The following is a 20,083-nucleotide window of genomic DNA, read 5'->3' as shown; positions in this document are numbered from 1 at the left end:
TTAACTTGTTTAACTTCTTACAGCCTCACGCTTGATCATCAATGTTGTCTTTGAGACTTTGACTTTAACTTTGATTTGCTGAAAGTCGTTTAAAGACTTTAGAGATTCTGATTTGGTATCTTGATTTTTGTTATTAAATAATTAAAAACGTTTTTTTTTTCAATAGTCAAAAATGTGTAAATGTTTGACTTGGTTAAAGATAATTTATTTGTTTTAATTATCAAGAATGAGAATGACTAACGTTTTGATTTCTTGTTTCAGATTTTCTTGGAAATACTTAATTTGATTATTAAGTGCTTGATCAAGAGAAAAGAAAAGCTTGATCATGAGAAAAGAAAATTGATTCAATTTTTAAGTATGGTGATACCATAGTTATATATATATATAAAAAAACATTTTGATCTTTGAGAGATCAAATTATATGGATGAAAATGGATTTTTGTGAATCGACGCCCCAACTTAAGTTTGGGAGAGGTCTGCCACATATAAATCATTTGTCATAGGAAATAAAATGTATTGATATTAATCAAAAACATTTCTATTTCATCAATGCTTAAATGCAATTTTGTAAAAAAGATTGACCATGCAAAAACAGTGAGAATTTTCAGACCAACATGACTAAAACTGACATGTGTATTGTAGTTTATAAAGTCAATATGGTTGAGAATAATCATATAATGGTTTTGATGGCAAAAATAATATCTTATAATGATATGTATATTTGCTAAAAAGAAAAATATGGTTTTGGAAAAATCCAAAACATACAAGTTGGATTTATAAATCAACTTGAGAGAACTATGAAAATATTTGCATGTAAAATGTGAATTTCTAAGAATGAAACACATTTTTCAAGAAAATTGTAATAATTTTCGAAATTTCTTTTTATTCATTTAAATCTAAAAGAGTTGTAGATTAACTTTCTAAACTCTTAAGAGATGTTAAATGTAAATATGCATGTTTTTAAGTTACCTCAAGAAATGTGGGGGAAGCTTTGCTTACCATATTATATAAAGTCGTTGGCAAGAGGTCATATGAACTTAGTGATAGTTATCACAACATGATTTAAAAAAAAAACTAGTGTCATACACTGAGTTTTGTGTATAATGGTTAATTGTATCTTGAATAAAAGATGACAAAAATCATTAGACAATTGATCTCGACCAATCTCAAGAGATTATGTTCATTCTGATGACAATCTAGGATCCTTATATTAAAGGTGTGTCATGAGATCAAGTTGTTATATCATCTAAATGAATGGGTAGCCTGTGAATTAAGATGAGGTTTGGCGGTAACTCTACCTAACTGACTGGAGATCCCAAGAAATAGGTTCAAGGAGACAACTAAGTCAAACTAAATCTGCCCAAAACACTGTATGACTTCGGTCTATACCCAGTTCCTATGATGATTAAACAGTGCTACATGTAAGGAATAAAGGATAAGCATTAGCTTTTAATGATTTGTGTCCATTGTTTTGAGATATGAATGGAGTAGTACATGATACTCCTCTAAACAAAACTAATGGCAAATCACCTTGTGAGTGTGAAATGGGGCCGTTTCTAGGAGAATGAAGGAAATGCTAAATTCTCCAAGTTCACTCATGATTACCAGGACTGTTCACGGCCAAAATGAACACAATAGAGAACCTAGTTCTGTGAGAGAATAAAGCTGTGTTGTAGCTATTGTCTAGGTTTACACCAAAGCCCGAGAGGTTCAAGACATCATGACCACCTCTTGGCCGAGTAAATCCGATAGCTATTAACAATGACTGATTCAAGGTTGGAAAATTGCTACCAACTCATCATGCAGTGGATTTTTCGTTTGTACTCTCAAAAGTCCTTAGGTCGAGTCTTGTCTAGGAAGTCAAGTCTGTCGAGTCGTCCAGTGTCTAGAGTCATTTCTATTCATGTGGGGGATTGTTGGAACTATTTTTTGAACATTATGAATAAGGTATTCATATGTCAAAAATGAAGTTTTATTTGAATGAGAAATTGAGGTCTAATGTGTGTGATTTAAGAATCTTGTATAAAGTAGCAAATACATACATTAGATATTTGATCTTGGATTTGAGTTTTGATTTGTTAGTTGGACTTCATGTTCATTAACTTAAATCAAATATATGTTGATCTTTTATATTGATAAAATATAAAAAAGAAATTCATTTTAAAGTATATTATTGAGTTTGAATTGGTCAAACAAAAAATAATTTTACTCTTTAATTTCTTGGTCAAAATGTGGAATAAATTCACATAATAATTGACAAGAATTAAAGACTCCATTAGTGCACCATGGAGGTTTCATTTTTTGTGTTGAAAAATGAAACTCGTGCTTCTCATGATTTTTCTATAAAAGGGTTTGTTAGCATTATAGAAAATACACACATTCATACAATCAAAAAACATTTCTCCACTCAGAATAGTTATGCTAGTATTTTTATTTTATTTTGAGTCTGAGAGTACATCACAGAAATATGGTCGATAGATTCTGTTTTTCGGTGATGGTAAACAGAAACAATGCTGCAGTTGTATCCTGGGAATCTGAGCGCCATGAAACCGTCACACTTGGCGTTTAAAGATTTAAGGAAAGAAATTAACTATTTCGACTCTGCAATTCTTTTTTATTTTTATATTTTGGTATTGAAATTTTAATCTATGTTTATATTATTTTTTACAAATATCAGTTGTCTGTAAAATAAAGTTCCTACAGTTGCAAGGAAAACTCGTGCAAATAAATAAGCAAACACGTGAAAGAACTGCAAGGCTTACTATAGAGATCCCACTAATTACTAGCCATCACCGCTGACCAATCAGGTCCACATTGTTATCTCGGGTCTTGGCTAACCCCTATGATCTTACTGCATTTGATGATAATGTGAATGCAGCACATGTGCAATTAGAAAGAAAGTCAATTGTGAATCCCAAAAAGAAAAAAAGCATACGAAAACAGCTGGTCAAAGCATTTCTAACGTATTACTCCCATCGGCATCACTTTAAATGGTGTTTCAAAACAAAAATTGTTTCAGTGATGTTTTAAAAATTTTATGTAAAAAGTAAATGAAATTTTATGTTTTTGAATATTTATATTATGCGATATGATTTTTTATTCGTTGAATTATCTGTACTATAATTGTTTTTAGACAAACGAAAAAGATTAAAATTGAATAAAAATTTGTAATTTTTTAATCGATATGTAAAAATCTTAAAATCCATTATTTTGATACAGATAAAGTATTATTATTTTTTCAGGTAATTTTGTAATTGAGTTAAATTTTATATTTTCCTATTCCCTCCCCCAACCCCTCCCCCCCCTCCAGACTTTTACCTCATTTATGAAGCGTAAAATAAAATAGGATTGAAGACCACTTTTTTAGAATAAAAGAGAAGTTAGTTGTATCCATGTCTATTCTTTCAATTTATTTGATGTTTAAATTTTTTTGTTTCTTTTGTCCAAATTTTTTTTTTTGGTTGAAAATTTTAGATAAAATTTAATGTCATTATTTTTATTGATTAAAATAGTTTTATTTAATGTCATTTTTATTTTACTAAGATAAACTATATAAAAATTTCCATTTTTTATTTTTTGTGTAAAAATCTTAAACATCAATTAAAGTTAAATAGAGAGAGAGAGAGAGAGTATAAAATTAAAATTATTGAAACTAATAATAATTATAAAATAATGCATTTGTAGAGAAATTTAATACTAATCAGTAAAATGCGTTTAAGAATAGCGTTAGTAAACAGAAACAACACCCTTTTGTCGTCGGACTTCCCTAAATCTGCTCAGGTCAGAAAGTTCTAAACAGAAGAACTCAGGCCACCGTCGTCGTTATTGAATTCCCGATTAGATCTTTATTCTAAGGTAACCCTCCGTCGACTCGACATTGTTCGGGCTCCTCCTGCTTGGGTGGGTGGGGGCATCAATTGATGGGTCGCTCTCGTCGTAACTTCCACAATTTCGAAGACCCTACCCTTAGGTTAGTATATGCCTCCTCTTTTCTAGTATTGTGGAATTCAAAATTGATCGAATTAGGACAATGATCATATATAGCTTCAAATTTTTTGTGGCTTTTAGAAAACTTTCAGTAGATATAGTGCTCTCCCCTATCTATCTTCAATCTATGTGATTGTGTCCTTTGTGTTGGTTGCAGAACGAGGAAAAAGAAAAACGCAGCTAATGTGGACAACTTTGAGTCTTCGTCTATCGGTAAAACTATCTCTCATCAAGCTTAGCCCTTTTCTCTAAAGATTCTTTTTTTTTTTTGTTTCTTTACTCATTGTTTCTCTTGTGGAGAGTCCAGTTCAAGGTACGGAGGGAGGAGGGAAGTACAACTGCGATTATTGCCAGAAAGACATTACTGGCAAGATCAGGATCAAATGTGCTGTCTGTCCTGATTTCGATCTCTGTGTTGAATGTATGTCTGTTGGTGCTGAGATCACTCCTCACAAACGTGATCACGCCTACCGCGTTATGGTCAGTTTGCATTTGCTTCTCTCCCTATCTTTTATTTAGTTTTGCAGAGTGTTTGATTCACTAAGAAAGCGTCATTATCTGAGGCAAATAGAGTTTGTTTGTTCTGTCAGGGAAATCTAACTTTCCCACTTATTTGTCCGGACTGGAGTGCGGATGATGAAATGCTTCTCTTGGAGGTAAAGTACTAGATCTCCTTACTCTGATATGAGGCCTATGCTTTTTCAGGAAACTGTAGTTTTATTTCTAGTCTTAATCCAGGGACTTGAGATTTATGGGATGGGAAACTGGGCTGAGGTCGCGGAGCATGTGGGAACGAAGAGAAAACAACAGTGTCTCGACCACTACAGAAACATTTACTTGAACTCCCCCTTTTTCCCACTTCCTGTAATGCCCCTATAAACATATATTAGTGCTAGCCTTTTTGTTATGTTATTAATCTTAGAGGTATCGTTTGTTTTTTTTTATCTCCCAGGATATGTCACATGTAGCAGGGAAGAGCAAAAAAGAACTTCAAGCCATGGCTTCTTCTTTCACAGTAGCGCAGCACATGAAAGAAGATTACCCGTTTTCTCCTCCTAAAGTCAAGTATGTCTCTCCTTCTCTTCTTCGCAGATTCTCTATAGTGATACCCTTTCTCATCTCTTTTCCAAATCTCTTGCAGAGTTGAAGACACACAAAAAGGTGAGTCCTTTTGCTTGGTATTGTTATATCTGATTCAAACATAGTTGTGCTTCTCGTTGTGTTTTTCTTGCTCTGGCTTGCACCAGTAGTTATATCTGATCTAGTAAGTAAGAAGTTAATTTGATCGACCGTATTTTAAAAATCCAACAAAAAGGGCTCAATATTTGTTATTGTGTCTATACTGGTAGATATATTCTCCCTTTTTCCTATGTTTTGATGTGATTTGTGGTCAGAATCTCATACAGACAGGAGCTTTGGAGGAAAGAAACCTGTCACCCCGGGAAACAACTCTTTGGTTGAACTGAGTAGTTACAACCACAAAAGAGAAGAGTTCGACCCTGAATATGACAATGATGCTGAGCAGCTCTTGGCTGAGATGGAGTTCAAACAGAACGATACTCCCGAAGAGAAAAAGCTGAAGCTGCGTGTCTTGCGTATCTTTTCGAAAAGGTACAAGTTTTAAGATTGCAAGGAGAGAAACAGTCTCTCTTTTTTTTTGCCGTCCATGCTAATATGCAGGTGATTCTGATATATATGCAGGCTTGATGAGAGGAAACGTAGAAAGGAGTTCATACTAGAAAGAAACCTGTTGTACCCAAATCCCTTTGAGAAGGAGCTGTCTCAGGAGGAAAAAGAGCAGTGTCGGCGTTTAGACGTTTTCATGCGCTTTCATTCAAAAGAAGAGCATCAAGAGCTACTTAATAGTGTTGTGAGCGAGTACCGCATGGTGAAACGGCTCAAAGATCTCAAGGTAAGGAGGACATTGCTACTCTCTCAAAACTGTGCGTTTTGGTTGCTTAGATTGGACTCATTGTGTTGGAGCAGGAAGCTCAAATGGCAGGGTGTCGTTCAACGGCTGAAGCAGAGAGGTATCTAGGGAGGAAGAGGAAGAGAGAGAGCGAAGAAGGGGTGAACAGAGGGAAAGAGAGCAGTCCTGTGCAAGCATCTTCAAGCTATGTGAATGACTTGGGCATGATTGGGTTCAAAGAGTCGCAACTGCTGTCTGAATCCGTGAGTTGTCTAGTGACCTGAAACAAGCGTGAGATGAGTTTCTTTTTTATTGCTGTAACTGAAAGAAGAGAGTTGTTTGTTTGATTTTTTTTTTTGGCAGGAGAAGCGTCTTTGCAGCGAGACCAAGTTGGTTCCACCGGTTTATCTACAGATGCAGCAAGTGATGTCACATGAGATATTCAAAGGGAATGTTACAAAGAAGTCAGATGCTTATAGCCTTTTCAAGATTGATCCGACCAAAGTAGACAGAGTTTATGATATGCTTGTGAAGAAGGGTATTGCTCAGCTTTAAGGGACTTGTGTTGTATCTATCATGCATGTATGTGTGAGCTCTACTGAGTTATTTGTCGACATTCCCTTGTGTAATATGTAGTTTATAATAATAAAAAATGATTCACTTATCCGCAGAGATAAGGTGCAGGAGAGCCACACAATCTAAAAGTATATAAAGATAGAATCAGACTAACTACAAGGAAGAAGTGAGATGACTATGATGATGATGTCTCTCCCCAAAATGAAAGTATCTTCTCTGCAACCTCACCTCCATTTGAGCAGTAGCAGATTATTACCAGCAGCTAAGGTGTCTCCGAGCTCAAGCATAAGCACCAGGCCATCGTGCCGCGTTCAGTGCAAAAGATTAACGGTGGAAAATAACAGAACCAAGCTTGAAAGGACACAAACTTTGGGTCTGGAGAAGAAGCAACTGAGACAAGCTTTGGTGACCGGTGTCTCGGTAGGGCTGATGATGGCTTTGGTGATGGGAATGGACGGAGAAAAGGCGATGGCTTTGGGACCAGAAGGTCCTTTGATGGAAGAGTTTTGGGACAACGTGAGAAGGTACGGTCTTTACGCTCTCACCGTCAGCACCGGAGCTCTCTCAGCTGTCTTTGAGCCCATTTTCGAGCTACTCAAGAACCCAATCTCCGCCGTTCTCATTGTGATCATCTTAGGTGGAAGCTTCTATATCGTCTCGCAAGTGGTCTCGGCTATGGTTGGTGTCAACGAGTTCGCTTATGATTATGGATACTAGAGACTAGAGAGAGTCTGTTTGTTCTGTTTCATTAATAATACTCTGTTATGGTCATTGATACTCTGTTTCTGCATAGTCTTATAATCAATCAACATTTTATTTGACATAAAGGGATCAACTTTGTACATTGTTAGACTTAGGAGATGGGTACAAATCTTTTAATTATATTTGTAAGAATCTTCAGGCCGTCCGGCGACGTAATCCATGATTCCCTCGCCGGTAGCTTCATCTGAGAGCTGTTGAAAGCCGCCGGAGGTGATTGCCATTGCTAAGAAGGCGGCCGTTGACGCAAACAGAGGCCAGAAGTAAGCTAATATGTCGAGGATTCTCGGTGCTGCGTACACGAGGGACGACAGAACCACGATCACGATGATTGTGATCATGACATGGAACTTGTACTCCATTAGTCTTGCTTGAATCTCCATTTCTTGTTGATCCAGAGAGAGAGATATGTTGAAGCTAAGAACTATGATGAATGCAGCTTGTGAGGAAGGGGATTGAGATGGTTTTTAACGTCAGCTTGGTTGATCAACACAAGTTCTCAGGTGCTTTTCTTTAGTGGCTTGTGCTTGGTGAATGATTATTCCCTATGTTTACCATTAGTTTAACCGATGATTCATAACTACTCTACCTACAATGACATGAAGACCCCCATGGTTTGGAGAATGTGAAGGGGCATAACCGTCATTGCAGATGGCTTTGTCCAGGGGAATGGGTTTCGTCTCTTTTCTTCATCTTTGATTACCAAACACAAAGACTTTGTTTTAGAAAGAATAGAAAACTATTTACAAATAAAAAAAGAGGAGAATGAAGGAACAAGAATCGAATCGCTTTGCAAAGTTTCTTCCTTTTCATCATATTCCAATGGAAAGGCATCAACTTTGTCATTACCACACAAAAGTAATTGATTTAACATTAAAGAATTCGAGATAACAACTTAATAGGTTAACAAAAACAAACCCATAAAAGGAACTGCAAGTTGAACACTTTACAGATCACAAGATCTTTCTTTTGAACACAAGACTGACAAGGAAAAATCCAACTACTAGATGGAGTTGTGATCAAAACTCTCTCACTTCTGCTTACTCTGCTGCAAGCTACATGGAGATTCAAACTTGTACAGAAACTGAGTATGAAGAGTAAGGACATCATTAGTTATCTACCTCTACTATTGTCTGCAAAGATGGCTTCCATTTCCGCTTGCAGCTACCATAAGTCTTTGGGAGCTTAGAGGAAACGCCTTCTGCACTATTCAGTAGTAGCAGCTCGAGCTGCTTTCTCGTCAGAATGATCTTTATGCGCCGCCTTGTCCCTCGAGGTGGATTCTTGGCCTTCTCTGTTGCTTTCTCATCCAATAAGACATCTCTAACTTTCTTTCCACTCTTACATCGCAATGTGTGAATGCCCATATTGTGTAGTGATGTGGTTTGTGATGATGCCTTGACTCGTACAGTTTTATATTCAACTCTTGGACCAACGTGCGGACCATCATATGACAACTAACTCTTTTTCTTTAGTACGCTCAGCTAATGTAACAGCACTTGAAAAACATATCTTGTTTGATATGAATAATGTCTAAAGTCCTAAATATTACTTGTAAAATGAAACACAAATCAATAGAGCATGCTTACTAGGAGGAAAAGTCAATTTGCCAACCCCCTCATCATTAAAGTCAATAGGAGGATAATAAAGAGAAAAACCATGAACTAAGGAGAAGCAGACCTAATCAAAAAATGTGTATAAGCCTGAGTTTCCTAGCATTACGAAGATCTTTCATGAGAACTAGTAGCTTCGTAAGAAAAATAGATATAAATGATAAAAGGGAAATACTATTATTCTTGATTCATATTTAAGAAAATGAAACAGTTTTCTTATAATGTTTACAAAATACAACGATCCTTCCTTATGGACCCCATCACAAGATTACACGTAAACATCTCTCTATATATTCTTTTCATTATTTGTATCAAGATTCAAAGAGAGTGAGTAAAGGGGAATAACTCATATCACATGATGGAGCAGCTTTGTGGATTCTCTTCGCTGAAGTAATCGCATCTATTGAGGTTGCATTGTCGGTAACTAGGTGGTGGTCCTCCTCCCCAGCTGTCATACACAGGTCGGCCATAAGTCTCGTACTGTTGCGGCTGCGGAGGCATTCCGTATCCACTGAACGCTGGCCCACCTCCAAAACCATCATAGTATGGCCCATAACACATCGCTACTGGCTGCCCATGTGTCATCATCGGCATCGCTTGTGGTGGTGGTCCAGCCTGCTTTGGGGCTGCAGCAGGCGCCTGTCCCTGTGCAGGAGCTGGTGCGGCTTTAGGCGCTGCGGGTTTGTCGGCTTCTTTGGGCTTCTCTGCTTGCTTAGGCTTCTCAGCTTCCTTCGGCTTTCCAGACTCCTTGGGCTTTTCAGGTTGCTTAGGCTTCTCGCCCTCCTTAGGCTTCTCGGCGGCTTTGGGAGCATCTTTGGGCTTTTGGGGAGGAGGCTGAGCTTGTGGCTGAGGCTGAGCCTGAGGCGGCTTGGGTGGCTGGACGATCTCGATAGTCTTGATAGAGCCGCCACCTTTAGAACAGAGTTTGTCCATGATCTTCTCAGGGCTGCAGCAAACCACCTTGATGATGACTATGTTGGACTTCTCATCAAACACTTGGTCTCTGATTTCTCTTGTTCAAAACCACACAAAAGCATCATCCACTCAGTCCATTTCCTCAACCAATCAAAATCAAACTCAAACTAATGATAATCCACAAGAATCTTGTTAAGAGAAAAAGTAACTCACGAGGGAATTTGCAAAGAACCTTCTTGACCTTCTTGTAACACTTGGCACACTCAAGATCCACCTTCAACTTCATCATAGTTACCTGTTTTTTTTTTTTTTTTTGGATATTGACGTCATTAAAATCTTCAGGTTCTTTCTTATTAGTGGTAAAAGTCGAAACAAAACACTTTATGTTTAGACGTTTCTAAAACATCTAATTACCGAGAAAGAACTGATTCGATCTCTGACACAAAGAAAGGAAGATTCTCTTATCACTCCCACGAGTTTTACCCTTTTTAAATGGTTTGATTGCATTATTTTAGTCCATACAAAACCAACACATCTCACAAATACAAATACAAAAAAAAAATCCACAAGAAAATATTTTAAAAACAAGAAATGAGCAGAAAAGGAGAGAATCAAAAGCTCCATAAGATAGTTAATTTAATTCTAAAGACCCACCCACATACAAAAACCACGACTTTCTCTGTCAACCGAAAGTAAAACAAAACAAGAATGAGAAGAGAAGAAAACAACCTTCTCCTTGCCCTTCTCGGCCATGGCTTGGAACTGAGAGATGAGATCTTAGATCTGACGGTGGCCTAGAGTCTACTTCAAGAGAGAGAGATGGGTGGTGGTAAGTTGTAGCCTTTTATAACACAGACTCAAACCTTATTCAACTAATGGCAGCACGACACGCGGATGATTTTATCGAAAACTCTGTCAGTCTCTTTTTGCTGTCTGTATTATTTTCTTGGTTTTATTTTTTTTAAAGAAAAAAAATGGTGAAGGTACAATAATGCATCACTGAAAAACCTTTTCACATCACTAACTTTCATAGTTGCCATTAATTGACCTGACCGATCTTTCATTCTTAGTTTCTTTTTAGTTTTATTACATTAATTAACATGAAATATTGAATGAAGTATTTAAAGCACCAGTCGGCAGCTATTTCATTTAATATATTACTAGGTGAATGCCCGCAGTTTCGCGGATTTGAATGTTTTGTAACAATATATTTGTTATAACTTTTCAAATTAAAATTGTTTTTATCATTATGTGTTTTTGTTAAATATTTTTCTAAGAATAATTGTTTAAAAATGATAAATATGATTATTTTAAATATCTTTTGATATTTTGTATTGATAATTGTAATAAAATTAGTTATGTATTATATTCATGATTCAGTTTTTAATAAAATTACTTAATTTTTGAAGGTATATAATACTGAAACTTTGGAATATTTTATGGAGAAATTTCATGTTTCTCTTTACCACACTGAGGAGACATATTTATCATTTTTGAATAAGATTCATATTTCCTCTTGAGAAAAAAACAAAAATAGCACTAAATCAAGTTTTTGTTCCCAAACTAGCACTCAAGGTCAAAAGTCACAAAAATATCACTTAATGTTTTATCAAAAGTCACAAAGTTAGGGTTTAGAGTTAAAGGGTAAGGTTTAGGATTTAGGGTTTAGGGTTTAGAGTTTAGGGTTTAGGGTTTAGAGTTTAGGGTTTAGGGTTTAAGGTTTAGGGTTTAGGGTTTAGAGTTTAGGGTTTAGGGTTTAGAGTTTAGAGTTTAGGGTTTAGAGTTTAGGGTTTAGGGTTTAGAGTTGAAAAATGAGGTTTTGGGGATAAGATTTCAAATTTTGAAAAATAAAAAAATTAAAATTTTCAAAGGATAAACTTAGAAATGTGCTATTTTGGTCTTTTTAGTTTTTGAATGCTATTTTTGTGATATAAACTTAGAAATGTGTTATTTTGGAAATTTGCCCTTTCTCCTTTTCCGGTCTATTTGATATTGCAGGTTTTTTGTTCTTAAATTAAAATACCTAAACAACTTTTATTATTCTTTGTATTTGTATTATTTTTCGAAGAATCTTATTAAGAATCTTGTCAGCTATTTCATTTGAAATGTTTGGATTGAAAATAACCCATTTTTTATTATAAGTATTATACATTTTGCTATGTCGGTGTTCTCATTCTGCCTTCAGTGAAACTCTGTTTGTATCCGTCTCTTTCTCTCTCTCTTATTTTTGTTTTGTAGAGATATGCTTTAGAAATGGTAGAGAATCTCTGTAAATGTTACTTCAACTCCAACTCTATTAATCTAACCACTCCCACTTCTATCTTATAGTATATCACTAAGAAACAAATAGAACAATCATCGTCATCAATTCATCATACCTAAGAAGAAAATAGAACGAAAGAAAACAACAAAAACAAGGAGCTGGAAGATTCGTCACATGCGGATTTAGTTGGTAACCAACAAATGTGACTTTTGTTTTTGTTTTTCAAAAAAGCTAAACTGAAAAAGACACTTGAGAAATATGATAAATATTAAATAGATGGGGGAAGCAGATGGCAAATATTAAAAGGAGAACCTCTTCTTTGACTCTTCATCGCCTTATCTCTCTATAACTCAATGGGCCGTTTCACGTTTTCTCGCAGACATAGTTTATCATTATATTAAAAGCTCATCTTGTTTCTAAGTTTATCCAATACTGTTATGAGCAAATGGCCGGGTATGTTCATTAGTCGGTACTGTTTCTTTTTTTTTTTGATAAGTAGTCGGTACTGTTTCACGAAGACGATAAACTTTTTAACAATCTGACTTTTGGGTCATTTTTAATTCCATAAAAGTGCACATACACAGTAGACACACGTACGTGCTTGCTTTTTATGTAACAATCATGTCTATGAGCTTTCTTGTTACATCATCAGATCACTGTTAAATTTGTGTGAAATTATTATCTAAGGTGTCTCTCTTGGATGATGATTTTTTTTTCATTCTTTAATCTAAAAACGAAGCTCACGTTAAGATTAAGAACAATATCTGCTTTCATACTATGTTAGAAAAACTGGTGAAAATGTCTAACACTATAAACAAGCTCCACTACTCGCAGCATCAATATATGTGCTTAGTATGTAAGAAGAAACTCGTACATGTGCTACGTTATAAACAAGCTCCAATATCTAGAAAATATAATTATACGTCACGAAGCGATTATTCACAGGAGATAGAAAACAAGATATGTCAAAACATTTGAATATCTTACCACATCGTAATGGGAACAATATATATCATTGAAACGTCCAAAAATTTATAAGACTAAAGGTCAGTTTATATGATATAATCATCTCAGATGTGACGTGTTTTTGACTTTTAAATAAGTAGAGAGCTAAGTTAGTGATTGAGTTCATATTGTTGTCACATGCATGGTGCAGAAGAAGAGTACAAGGATATTGTTAAGGGTTTAAAGCCTAGGGGCCTATATGTACATCATGTGACCCTATCTAATAATCTAGGCTCCAATATGGTAGCTTCGTTTGGGTTTGCAGGTTTAGCAATTTGGTGAACGGACCCGCTCCATTTATTTTCATTAATCCTTTTGTTTTCTTTTTCCACAACGATATCATTTTGGTCTTCACGAACAAGCTGGAAGCTGAATAGTATAAGATCGAAGACTTAAGTTTAGAGATTGATGAGTATTCATGTTTAGGAACATGTTGACATCTGTTCGTTCCTGGATATACTTTCATGAAAAAAGCGATACAATTTCTCTGTGTTCCAGCGAAGATCATGCCTATCAAAACTGTGGTCCTCTAGGTACCAAAGTGGCTATGCTATTGTTAGTTATGATGCATCACACGATTGGTCTGTTAAGTAAACTTTGAAATTTGTATCTTCGCCCTGCCCGGACACAGAAGTAGACCACTGCCCTCTTGCTTCCTGTCCCACGGCTCCTGGAATCAGAGCCAAAGGCTGTCCTCTTTTCTAAATTTACAAACTCAATTAGATTCAAACATATAAACAACATGTGTTTGCTCTTTCTATTGTTGCTTCTTTCTGTACAGCTCTTTTCTACTGCTAGATAGTGGCCATCAGAATGCTTTTAGATTTAAAATTTGAGATAATGAACCTACTACTAATTTGAGAATGGATGTCATTTTTTTTTTCCACCGTTGTATTTGTGGTCTGCAGATGCTTTAGCATATATAATCATCTGTCACAGACTCCACAGTCACACATGACTTTGCTAGATTTGAAAGCCAAAACAATAATATAAAGACTTGCAGGTAACTGTTGTGCAAACTTGAAAAGCCACAAACCAAAACCAAAAAACAGAGATTTGCCGGCCTTACAATAAATTCTTATAGTGCCCTCACCCATTCTCCATGAGTTTTAACTTTTAAGAAACACCAAACTAAGATAAGACCCTGTAAAGATGATGATTAGCATCACCTCTGGAGGGACTTGTAGAGCACCACAGTTACATACTTTGCTAAAAAGCGGTTAGTGGAACCAAGCGCAACAACAGAAGGACCGCTTTTCCCCTTCTGCATGTAAAGATGATTGAGAACCACATGCTGAGGCCTCGGCAGCGGCGACGGCACGTCAGGGTTGGCCGGCGGCAAGTTCAGCAGAGTCATCTGCAAATGCGGTGGAACCAAAGGCGGCTCTTTGGAATAATCCTCAGCTCCCAGAAGCAAGCTGCTGTAGCTAGCCTCTGGAGATTGCGGAGGCTCGAACCCGGATATGCTTTGAATGTCTTCAGGAACATAGTCCTTGCATTACACACACGAAACCAAAGTAATGAATCAAACATAGATCTCTCTCTCTACAAACAGTAGTTATAAAGGAGGGGTTGGTTTTACCTGGAGGTCCAAAAGGTTGAAAGTGTTGCCAGCGTCATCACGAGCAAAAGGGAGCTCAGGGGCGTGCATCCACTGTCCATCGACGATGAACCTGTACTCATAGACACCTGAGGGAAGCACTTTCATTATTGTGAAGTCTTTTCCAGATCTCTGCAGCCGACTTCTGATCCACACAAAGAACAATGAGAGAGTTGAAATTGATTATGAAAGAATCCAAAATCAAAATTAAAAAAAAAAAAAAAGCTAAAGAAAAGACCTTGACTTCCAATTATCCCAAGATCCCTCAACAGAGATCTCTTTACCACCGTGGCACCAAGTGATCATGGTGGGGATGCCTTGCTCGTTGGAAGCCTCTTCGTAAGGCGATTGCATCATCCAGGAAGGGTTAGGGATGTGGATTTCGTCTGGTCTTTGGAGAGGAATCACCGGAACCTAATAAAAACAAAAAGACACAAACTTTTTTTTTCAGATCTTTTAATTCCAAAAGTTTGAATCTTGGGGTGTGGGGAGAAGAGAGAAGAACCTGAGGAGCGAACATGAGGGGAGATTGAGTGGCGCGAGGGCTGTGAGGAGGAGATTGGTGGTGATGATGACCACCCATGAGCTGCTCGGAGGGTGTAAAGTCGGAAGCTTGATGAGAGCGATTCGCAGCGTCGTTGTCGTTGTCGTTGTGGTGGTTGTTACTATTGGCTTCTTCTTCTTCTTCTTCTTCTTCTTCTTCTTCTCTCGCGTTCACGTTTCCCATATCACACACACACACAAAAACCAAAAGAAAGGGTAATCTAATCTTATATCTTAACCTCTCTGGAGGGTGGGCTTTATTATTATAATAATAAAAAAAAGTATTACAGATGGCGAATCTATACTCTCTTGTTATTAAACCGGATCTGATCAGAGTTTTTACGGACACACTTTGATTATAAAGACAGGACCCTCTTGGTTTTTAAAGATTCTTGCTTTTCGTACAAACTTGATCGAAACTATAGTAGGGACGGAGAATTTGACGAGGGGGAAGCACAGTAAAAGCGTCCTTTTTTTTTTAAAAGAGAGAAAAAGGACCAATCTTTGATTCAACTCAATACTCACCTTTTTGTTTCTTTTCTTTTGTTGTTTGGTTTGATTGTTGCGTCTTTCCCCCCACTTACTATTCATTCCCCTTACTTTACTTTCTTCTATTGGTTCTGTTTATTGCATTTGTCACTCTACAGTTTTAGTTTTTTGTTACTAATTTACCTCCCACATTTCGATAGATCGTTTACTCACATGTGGACCGATTTCCCCAACATGTTGTTTTTGTGCTCAGTCTTTTCATCTTTTCCTCTAATTGAGTTTCTTTTGATAAAAGAGACTCTAATACACCTTTGACTTCATCTACATTAATTATTAGCCTTGGCAAACAACAAGGACAGTACATAAACTTACTATTTAATAATAAAACTACTGACTGTATATTCAATTTAGTACTCAGATGTTGAAAACCATAATAATAATAATTTCTAGGCCAAGAACTTAAATAACGATGGCTTCTGATGCTTCTCCAATTAGACTCTCATTCAAGACACTTAGACACTAGAATGCAAAAACCAAACCCTAAGATGGTTGTTACTCCAAAATCTGTATTAATACTCTAAGCACGTAAAAAGCTAACACCAACAATGTGACCCACGACTCTCTTCATCATAAGTCATAACTAATGCAAAGCATGCATAAACATCCAATCCACCTTTCATTTATTATCTAATAAGAGCATCAGAGACTACATAAGTGCAAATAAATAAATAAATAAATAAATAAATGTATAAACCTTTGGTGTAGATGATGAGAATCCCAATAAGCTACTATATGCTTTTAATTTCAGCCCCAGTTATTTTTATCGTATAAAAGACTTACGAGTCTTGCATAAAAGAAACAGAGAGAGCAAACACCCTGATTAGAAGTGACGCACACTTGACATAACTTAATCGCTCTGGAACCATATCATCGTTTGGTTGATCCATTAGCTTTCCGTCTTTTTGCCAACAGTCGCAGTCGTTGTCGTTGTCGTCTTTCTTCTTCCTTTTCTTCTTCTTCTTCTTCATCATCATTCCAAGTAAACTTTCCTGCAAATTAAGAAAAACGAAAAAGTAACCACATATAATATCCTTTGAAGCTCTGCACCAATCAAAGAAAGCTGCCTTTTAATTTCCTCCACGAGCAAACGCTCTCTATCTACTTTTGAAACATAAACAAAGCTAACTAATGTGTTGGTTTTGTTGTTTCATAATTATAAACTAATTAGGTGCGAATTGGGAGACGACCTGTACCAGGAGCCTCTCCTACTTCCCACTCAGCACCTTCTTCTTCATCATCATCCCATCTAAAAACCTCCTCCTCGTCTTGTGGCGGCATATTAGTCCTCTTCAATATCCATGGAGGTATGGGTTGTATAATATAACCTCCACGTTTTCTAGGTTCCTCAACCTAACCCAACCCAACCCCATGTGTAAGATAAGATAAGAGTTATCAAATTTGCCTTTTCTAATAACAACATTGAATGAATTTCTAATTACAGAAAGAAAGAAAAAAACCCCAAACCTTCATCATCTGGGCTTCAATGGCTTCAAGCCTTTTGGCTCTTTGAGAAGCTTCAACGGCTCGGCGTTGCCTTTCCGCAGCATCCTTGTCTTTCTTCTCTCGTTCCAGTTTCAGCTTCCCACTTTCCTTGCTCTCTCTGTGTTCCTTCTCCAGCTTCTCCCTCGCCCATCTAAACACGGACGAATCCATCTCTCTCTCTCTCAATTCCTAATCTCTTAAGGTTTTGCTTTGAGGAAATTAATTAGAAAAAGATTCCCTGTTTTGTTTTTTCTTCACGGCACGCTCTTGGTTTTCAATATCTGGGCCTCTCTTGAAGCCTGTTACAATTCCTTTAAACCCAACTAACCAAATCCAAGCAATATACTATATCATACAAATATTAGGAAATTTTACCGGAGAAAATGATGCTCTAAGTTACTTAATTTAAATTAAATTACTGTGTAACAATTTCTTTGGGAAAAATGAAAATAATTTCTTGAAACCTGAGGAGAGAGAGAAGTGAACCAAAAGAAAAGTATAATCTATGAATCTATGTATCTTATAATAAAGAAAAAAGTATTACAGATGCGAATCTAATATTCGGTTGAAAATTTTATTTACGTAATAAAAATAATTTTTTTCATACTTAGACTATTATATGATTTATTTTTGTTATTTTAAATTAGACTAAAATTTTGAAGATTTCATATAATTTTGATCCGCACGTTTATTTATTTAAACCGCTTGTTTAACTTATTTTACTTTGATTTTATTTTAATAGTATAATTTAAAACAAACTATTATATATTTAAACCCGTTTTGTATTGATAGTTTTTTTATGTTTTAAACATTTTTCTATAATTTATGTTAAATGTATTTATAGGATTTAATTTTGGTATTAATTTGTTAAGTTGTCGATTTTAAAGAGATTAGTAGATTGTTTGTTAAGATATTTATATTTTGGAATATTTATGAAATATATATAAGGTTAATGTTTTCCTATTGATCTTTTTTGTTTTCAAAACTCTTAAACAATACCTATCAACTTTTATATAATTTTTTTAAAAAATATATATATATATATATTGTAATTTAAAATCAGCATATTCTCGTATTTAAAATATCAAATGAAAGCTTTAAATGATAAAATTAACTACTATATAATCTATCAAAGAATCCATGCATACATTTTGATATGGTGAGCGATTTTCAAAAAATATGAAGAAATTACTGTTTACACAGGTTAAAAATATAGTGTAAGATTGACTTTTAAAATTCACTAATATATATAGCTTCTTGAAGGACTAATGTTTTACGACATGTAAACTCAACAAAGCAACAATATATTTAACATTAATAATGGCTGTGTATTTACCAATGTAATAAGTCTACTACATATAAACGGATATGGAGATGATAAACGTGTGTGGGTGGATCTCGCATTTGAGGTTTAAATGATATAATTGTGGAGAAAATAAATAAGGTAAATATTAAATAAGAAATTTAAATTTCTATTCTTTAGAAATTATTAAACCGGATCTGATCAGAATTTTATGGACACACTTTGATTATAAAGACAGGACCCCTTGGTTTTAAGAGCAACCGCATTGAAGAGTTTTAGAGGAGGTTCACACGTAAATCGAGAAAAAAAAATTATTATAATAAACAACAGCGAAGACCTCGTCTCGCCACGTTCCTTCCGCATGAACCCGGTTTGTTAATGTTTAGCGGACCCCACGTCACGTGGCGACCTGCTATTTGTCAGTTTATTTTTATTTTATTTTTTATTTTTAAAAAAAAATCAAACGAAAAATAAAAAATAAAAAAAAAATAAAAAATTCAAATAATAAACAAGGTTCATTAATGCGCTTGCTCTAAAGATTCTTGCTTTTCGAACAAAACTTGATTGAAACTAGTAGGGACGGAGAATTTGATGAGGAGGAAGCACAGTAAAAGCGTCCTGAGAGATCACACAAACTTAAACTTTTTTTAAGAGAGAGAGAAAAAGGACCAATTTTGATTCAACTCAATACTCAAATCGACCAACCTTTTGTTTCTTTTCTTTTGTTTTTTGGTTTGATTGCTCTTCCATACACTCTCCGATTATTGCAATTTGTCACCCTATAGTTTTAATTTTGTTACTAATTACCCCCACATTTGGTCTCATACTCTCAGTCAAATCGACAGATCGTTTACTCACATGTGGACTGGATGGGTAAACTTTGAACCGATTTCACCAGCAATATGTTGTTTTTGTGGTCAGTCTTTCATCTTTTCCACTAATTGAGTTTCGTTTGGTCAAGAGACTAATACGCACCTTGACTTCATCTTAACATTAAATATTAGCTTTGGCAAACAACAAGGACAGTACATAGACTCACTATTGAATACGTACCGTATTGTATATTCAATTTAGTACTCGGATGGTGAAAACCATAATAATAATTAAGGCATAGCCTTGGGACTTGGGAGCAGCACTTGTCCTAACTAACTAAACAAATCACCTTTACAACATAAAGGCTGAAAGGTGGGCTATTTGCCGATGCAGGGCCATTCAAAAACCAAATGATTTGGATAACTCTAAACACACAACTTTGGTCACTCGCACACCACCCTTCTGTGACTCAACTTACAGAGTAATGGTGTCAGAAGAAAATGGATATGAGTTTTTTTTTTTTGCTTGCTTGAGTAACGGCCTCCGCTTCTATTTATGTGGAGACGATAAGGAGCTACGAAGAGAGAGATTAGTAACATATTCTATAAATCACGTACAAGAAAACTGCTATAGCTGTAATTTAGGCCATGAACTTGAATAATAATGTGGTTAAAAAAAAAAAAGAATAACAATGGCATATGCTTCTCCAACTAAACTCATTAAAACATTTAGAGACTACAGTGCAAATACCAACCCCTAATTAAGA

The 20,083-nt window shown here is 35.7% G+C and overlaps 5 protein-coding genes across 8 annotated transcripts; 2 read left to right on the top strand and 3 right to left on the bottom strand.

Annotated features, from left to right (window-relative positions):
• The first annotated feature begins 3,716 nt into the window (after window positions 1-3,716).
• LOC106410253 (transcriptional adapter ADA2b) lies at window positions 3,717-7,299 on the top strand. Of its 3 annotated transcripts, XM_022706435.2 has the most exons (12): window positions 3,717-3,970; window positions 4,145-4,200; window positions 4,295-4,467; window positions 4,578-4,643; window positions 4,726-4,851; window positions 4,940-5,052; window positions 5,129-5,148; window positions 5,382-5,598; window positions 5,689-5,899; window positions 5,974-6,159; window positions 6,260-6,478; window positions 6,568-7,299. In XM_022706435.2, exons 1-11 carry the CDS (start codon window positions 3,921-3,923, stop codon window positions 6,449-6,451), a joined length of 1,410 nt encoding a protein of 469 aa, XP_022562156.2. In that variant the 5' UTR covers window positions 3,717-3,920; the 3' UTR covers window positions 6,452-6,478; window positions 6,568-7,299. The 3 variants fall into 3 exon arrangements, with proteins under 3 accessions (XP_022562156.2, XP_013706193.2, XP_013706192.2); XM_013850739.3 differs by lacking the exon at window positions 6,568-7,299 and having other exon boundaries at window positions 5,394-5,598; window positions 6,260-6,560; XM_013850738.3 differs by lacking the exon at window positions 6,568-7,299 and having other exon boundaries at window positions 6,260-6,560.
• On the top strand, window positions 6,644-7,299 carry BNAC07G33640D. The gene has a single exon (XM_013850743.3). It carries the CDS (start codon window positions 6,644-6,646, stop codon window positions 7,187-7,189), a length of 546 nt encoding a protein of 181 aa, XP_013706197.2. The 3' UTR covers window positions 7,190-7,299.
• A 1,706-nt stretch (window positions 7,300-9,005) lies between these two features.
• Window positions 9,006-10,847, bottom strand: LOC106410256 (proline-rich protein 2). The gene is made up of 3 exons (XM_013850742.3): window positions 10,489-10,847; window positions 9,973-10,054; window positions 9,006-9,854 (listed from the first exon to the last, which is right to left on the bottom strand). The coding sequence occupies exons 1-3, from the start codon at window positions 10,510-10,512 to the stop codon at window positions 9,196-9,198; spliced, it is 765 nt and encodes a 254-aa protein (XP_013706196.2). The 5' UTR covers window positions 10,513-10,847; the 3' UTR covers window positions 9,006-9,195.
• Window positions 10,848-13,995: 3,148 nt separating this feature from the next.
• On the bottom strand, window positions 13,996-15,646 carry LOC106406973 (SNF1-related protein kinase regulatory subunit beta-2). 2 transcript variants are annotated; one of them, XM_013847739.3, is made up of 4 exons: window positions 15,133-15,646; window positions 14,866-15,041; window positions 14,610-14,772; window positions 13,996-14,519 (listed from the first exon to the last, which is right to left on the bottom strand). In XM_013847739.3, the coding sequence occupies exons 1-4, from the start codon at window positions 15,352-15,354 to the stop codon at window positions 14,193-14,195; spliced, it is 888 nt and encodes a 295-aa protein (XP_013703193.2). In that variant the 5' UTR covers window positions 15,355-15,646; the 3' UTR covers window positions 13,996-14,192. The 2 variants fall into 2 exon arrangements, with proteins under 2 accessions (XP_013703193.2, XP_013703194.2); XM_013847740.3 differs by having other exon boundaries at window positions 14,610-14,769.
• Window positions 15,647-16,374: 728 nt separating this feature from the next.
• LOC106409100 (cilia- and flagella-associated protein 251-like) lies at window positions 16,375-17,439 on the bottom strand. Its single transcript, XM_013849784.3, has 3 exons — window positions 17,184-17,439; window positions 16,907-17,069; window positions 16,375-16,708 (listed from the first exon to the last, which is right to left on the bottom strand). Exons 1-3 carry the CDS (start codon window positions 17,370-17,372, stop codon window positions 16,587-16,589), a joined length of 474 nt encoding a protein of 157 aa, XP_013705238.2. The 5' UTR covers window positions 17,373-17,439; the 3' UTR covers window positions 16,375-16,586.
• Between the last annotated feature and the right edge of the window lie 2,644 nt (window positions 17,440-20,083).

The sequence above is a fragment of the Brassica napus genome, chromosome C7 (genome assembly GCF_020379485.1).
Source record: "Brassica napus cultivar Da-Ae chromosome C7, Da-Ae, whole genome shotgun sequence".
NCBI classification, from domain to species: domain Eukaryota; kingdom Viridiplantae; phylum Streptophyta; class Magnoliopsida; order Brassicales; family Brassicaceae; genus Brassica; species Brassica napus.
Note: the sequence above shows the minus strand (reverse complement) of the source record. Positions and strands in the feature narration are given on the sequence as shown.

Excerpts from the sequence above, each read along its gene's own strand:
- LOC106410253 (XM_022706435.2), top strand. The coding sequence starts at position 3,921 with ATGGGTCGCTCTCGTCGTAACTTCCACAATTTCGAAGACCCTACCCTT. Across the intron at positions 4,644-4,725 it reads ATGAAATGCTTCTCTTGGAG|GGACTTGAGATTTATGGGAT; the intron begins GTAAAGTACTAG and ends GTCTTAATCCAG. Across the intron at positions 5,599-5,688 it reads TTGCGTATCTTTTCGAAAAG|GCTTGATGAGAGGAAACGTA; the intron begins GTACAAGTTTTA and ends ATATATATGCAG.
- BNAC07G33640D (XM_013850743.3), top strand. The coding sequence starts at position 6,644 with ATGACTATGATGATGATGTCTCTCCCCAAAATGAAAGTATCTTCTCTG.
- LOC106410256 (XM_013850742.3), bottom strand. The coding sequence starts at position 10,512 with ATGGCCGAGAAGGGCAAGGAGAAG. Across the intron at positions 10,055-10,488 it reads CCGAGAAGGGCAAGGAGAAG|GTAACTATGATGAAGTTGAA; the intron begins GTTGTTTTCTTC and ends AAAAAAAAACAG. Across the intron at positions 9,855-9,972 it reads GGTTCTTTGCAAATTCCCTC|AAATCAGAGACCAAGTGTTT; the intron begins GTGAGTTACTTT and ends TTTGAACAAGAG.
- LOC106406973 (XM_013847739.3), bottom strand. The coding sequence starts at position 15,354 with ATGGGAAACGTGAACGCGAGAGAAGAAGAAGAAGAAGAAGAAGAAGAA. Across the intron at positions 14,773-14,865 it reads TGGGATAATTGGAAGTCAAG|AAGTCGGCTGCAGAGATCTG; the intron begins GTCTTTTCTTTA and ends TGTGTGGATCAG. Across the intron at positions 14,520-14,609 it reads TCAACCTTTTGGACCTCCAG|GACTATGTTCCTGAAGACAT; the intron begins GTAAAACCAACC and ends GTGTAATGCAAG.
- LOC106409100 (XM_013849784.3), bottom strand. The coding sequence starts at position 17,372 with ATGGATTCGTCCGTGTTTAGATGGGCGAGGGAGAAGCTGGAGAAGGAA. Across the intron at positions 17,070-17,183 it reads TTGAAGCCCAGATGATGAAG|GTTGAGGAACCTAGAAAACG; the intron begins GTTTGGGGTTTT and ends GGGTTGGGTTAG. Across the intron at positions 16,709-16,906 it reads AGGAGAGGCTCCTGGTACAG|GAAAGTTTACTTGGAATGAT; the intron begins GTCGTCTCCCAA and ends CTTAATTTGCAG.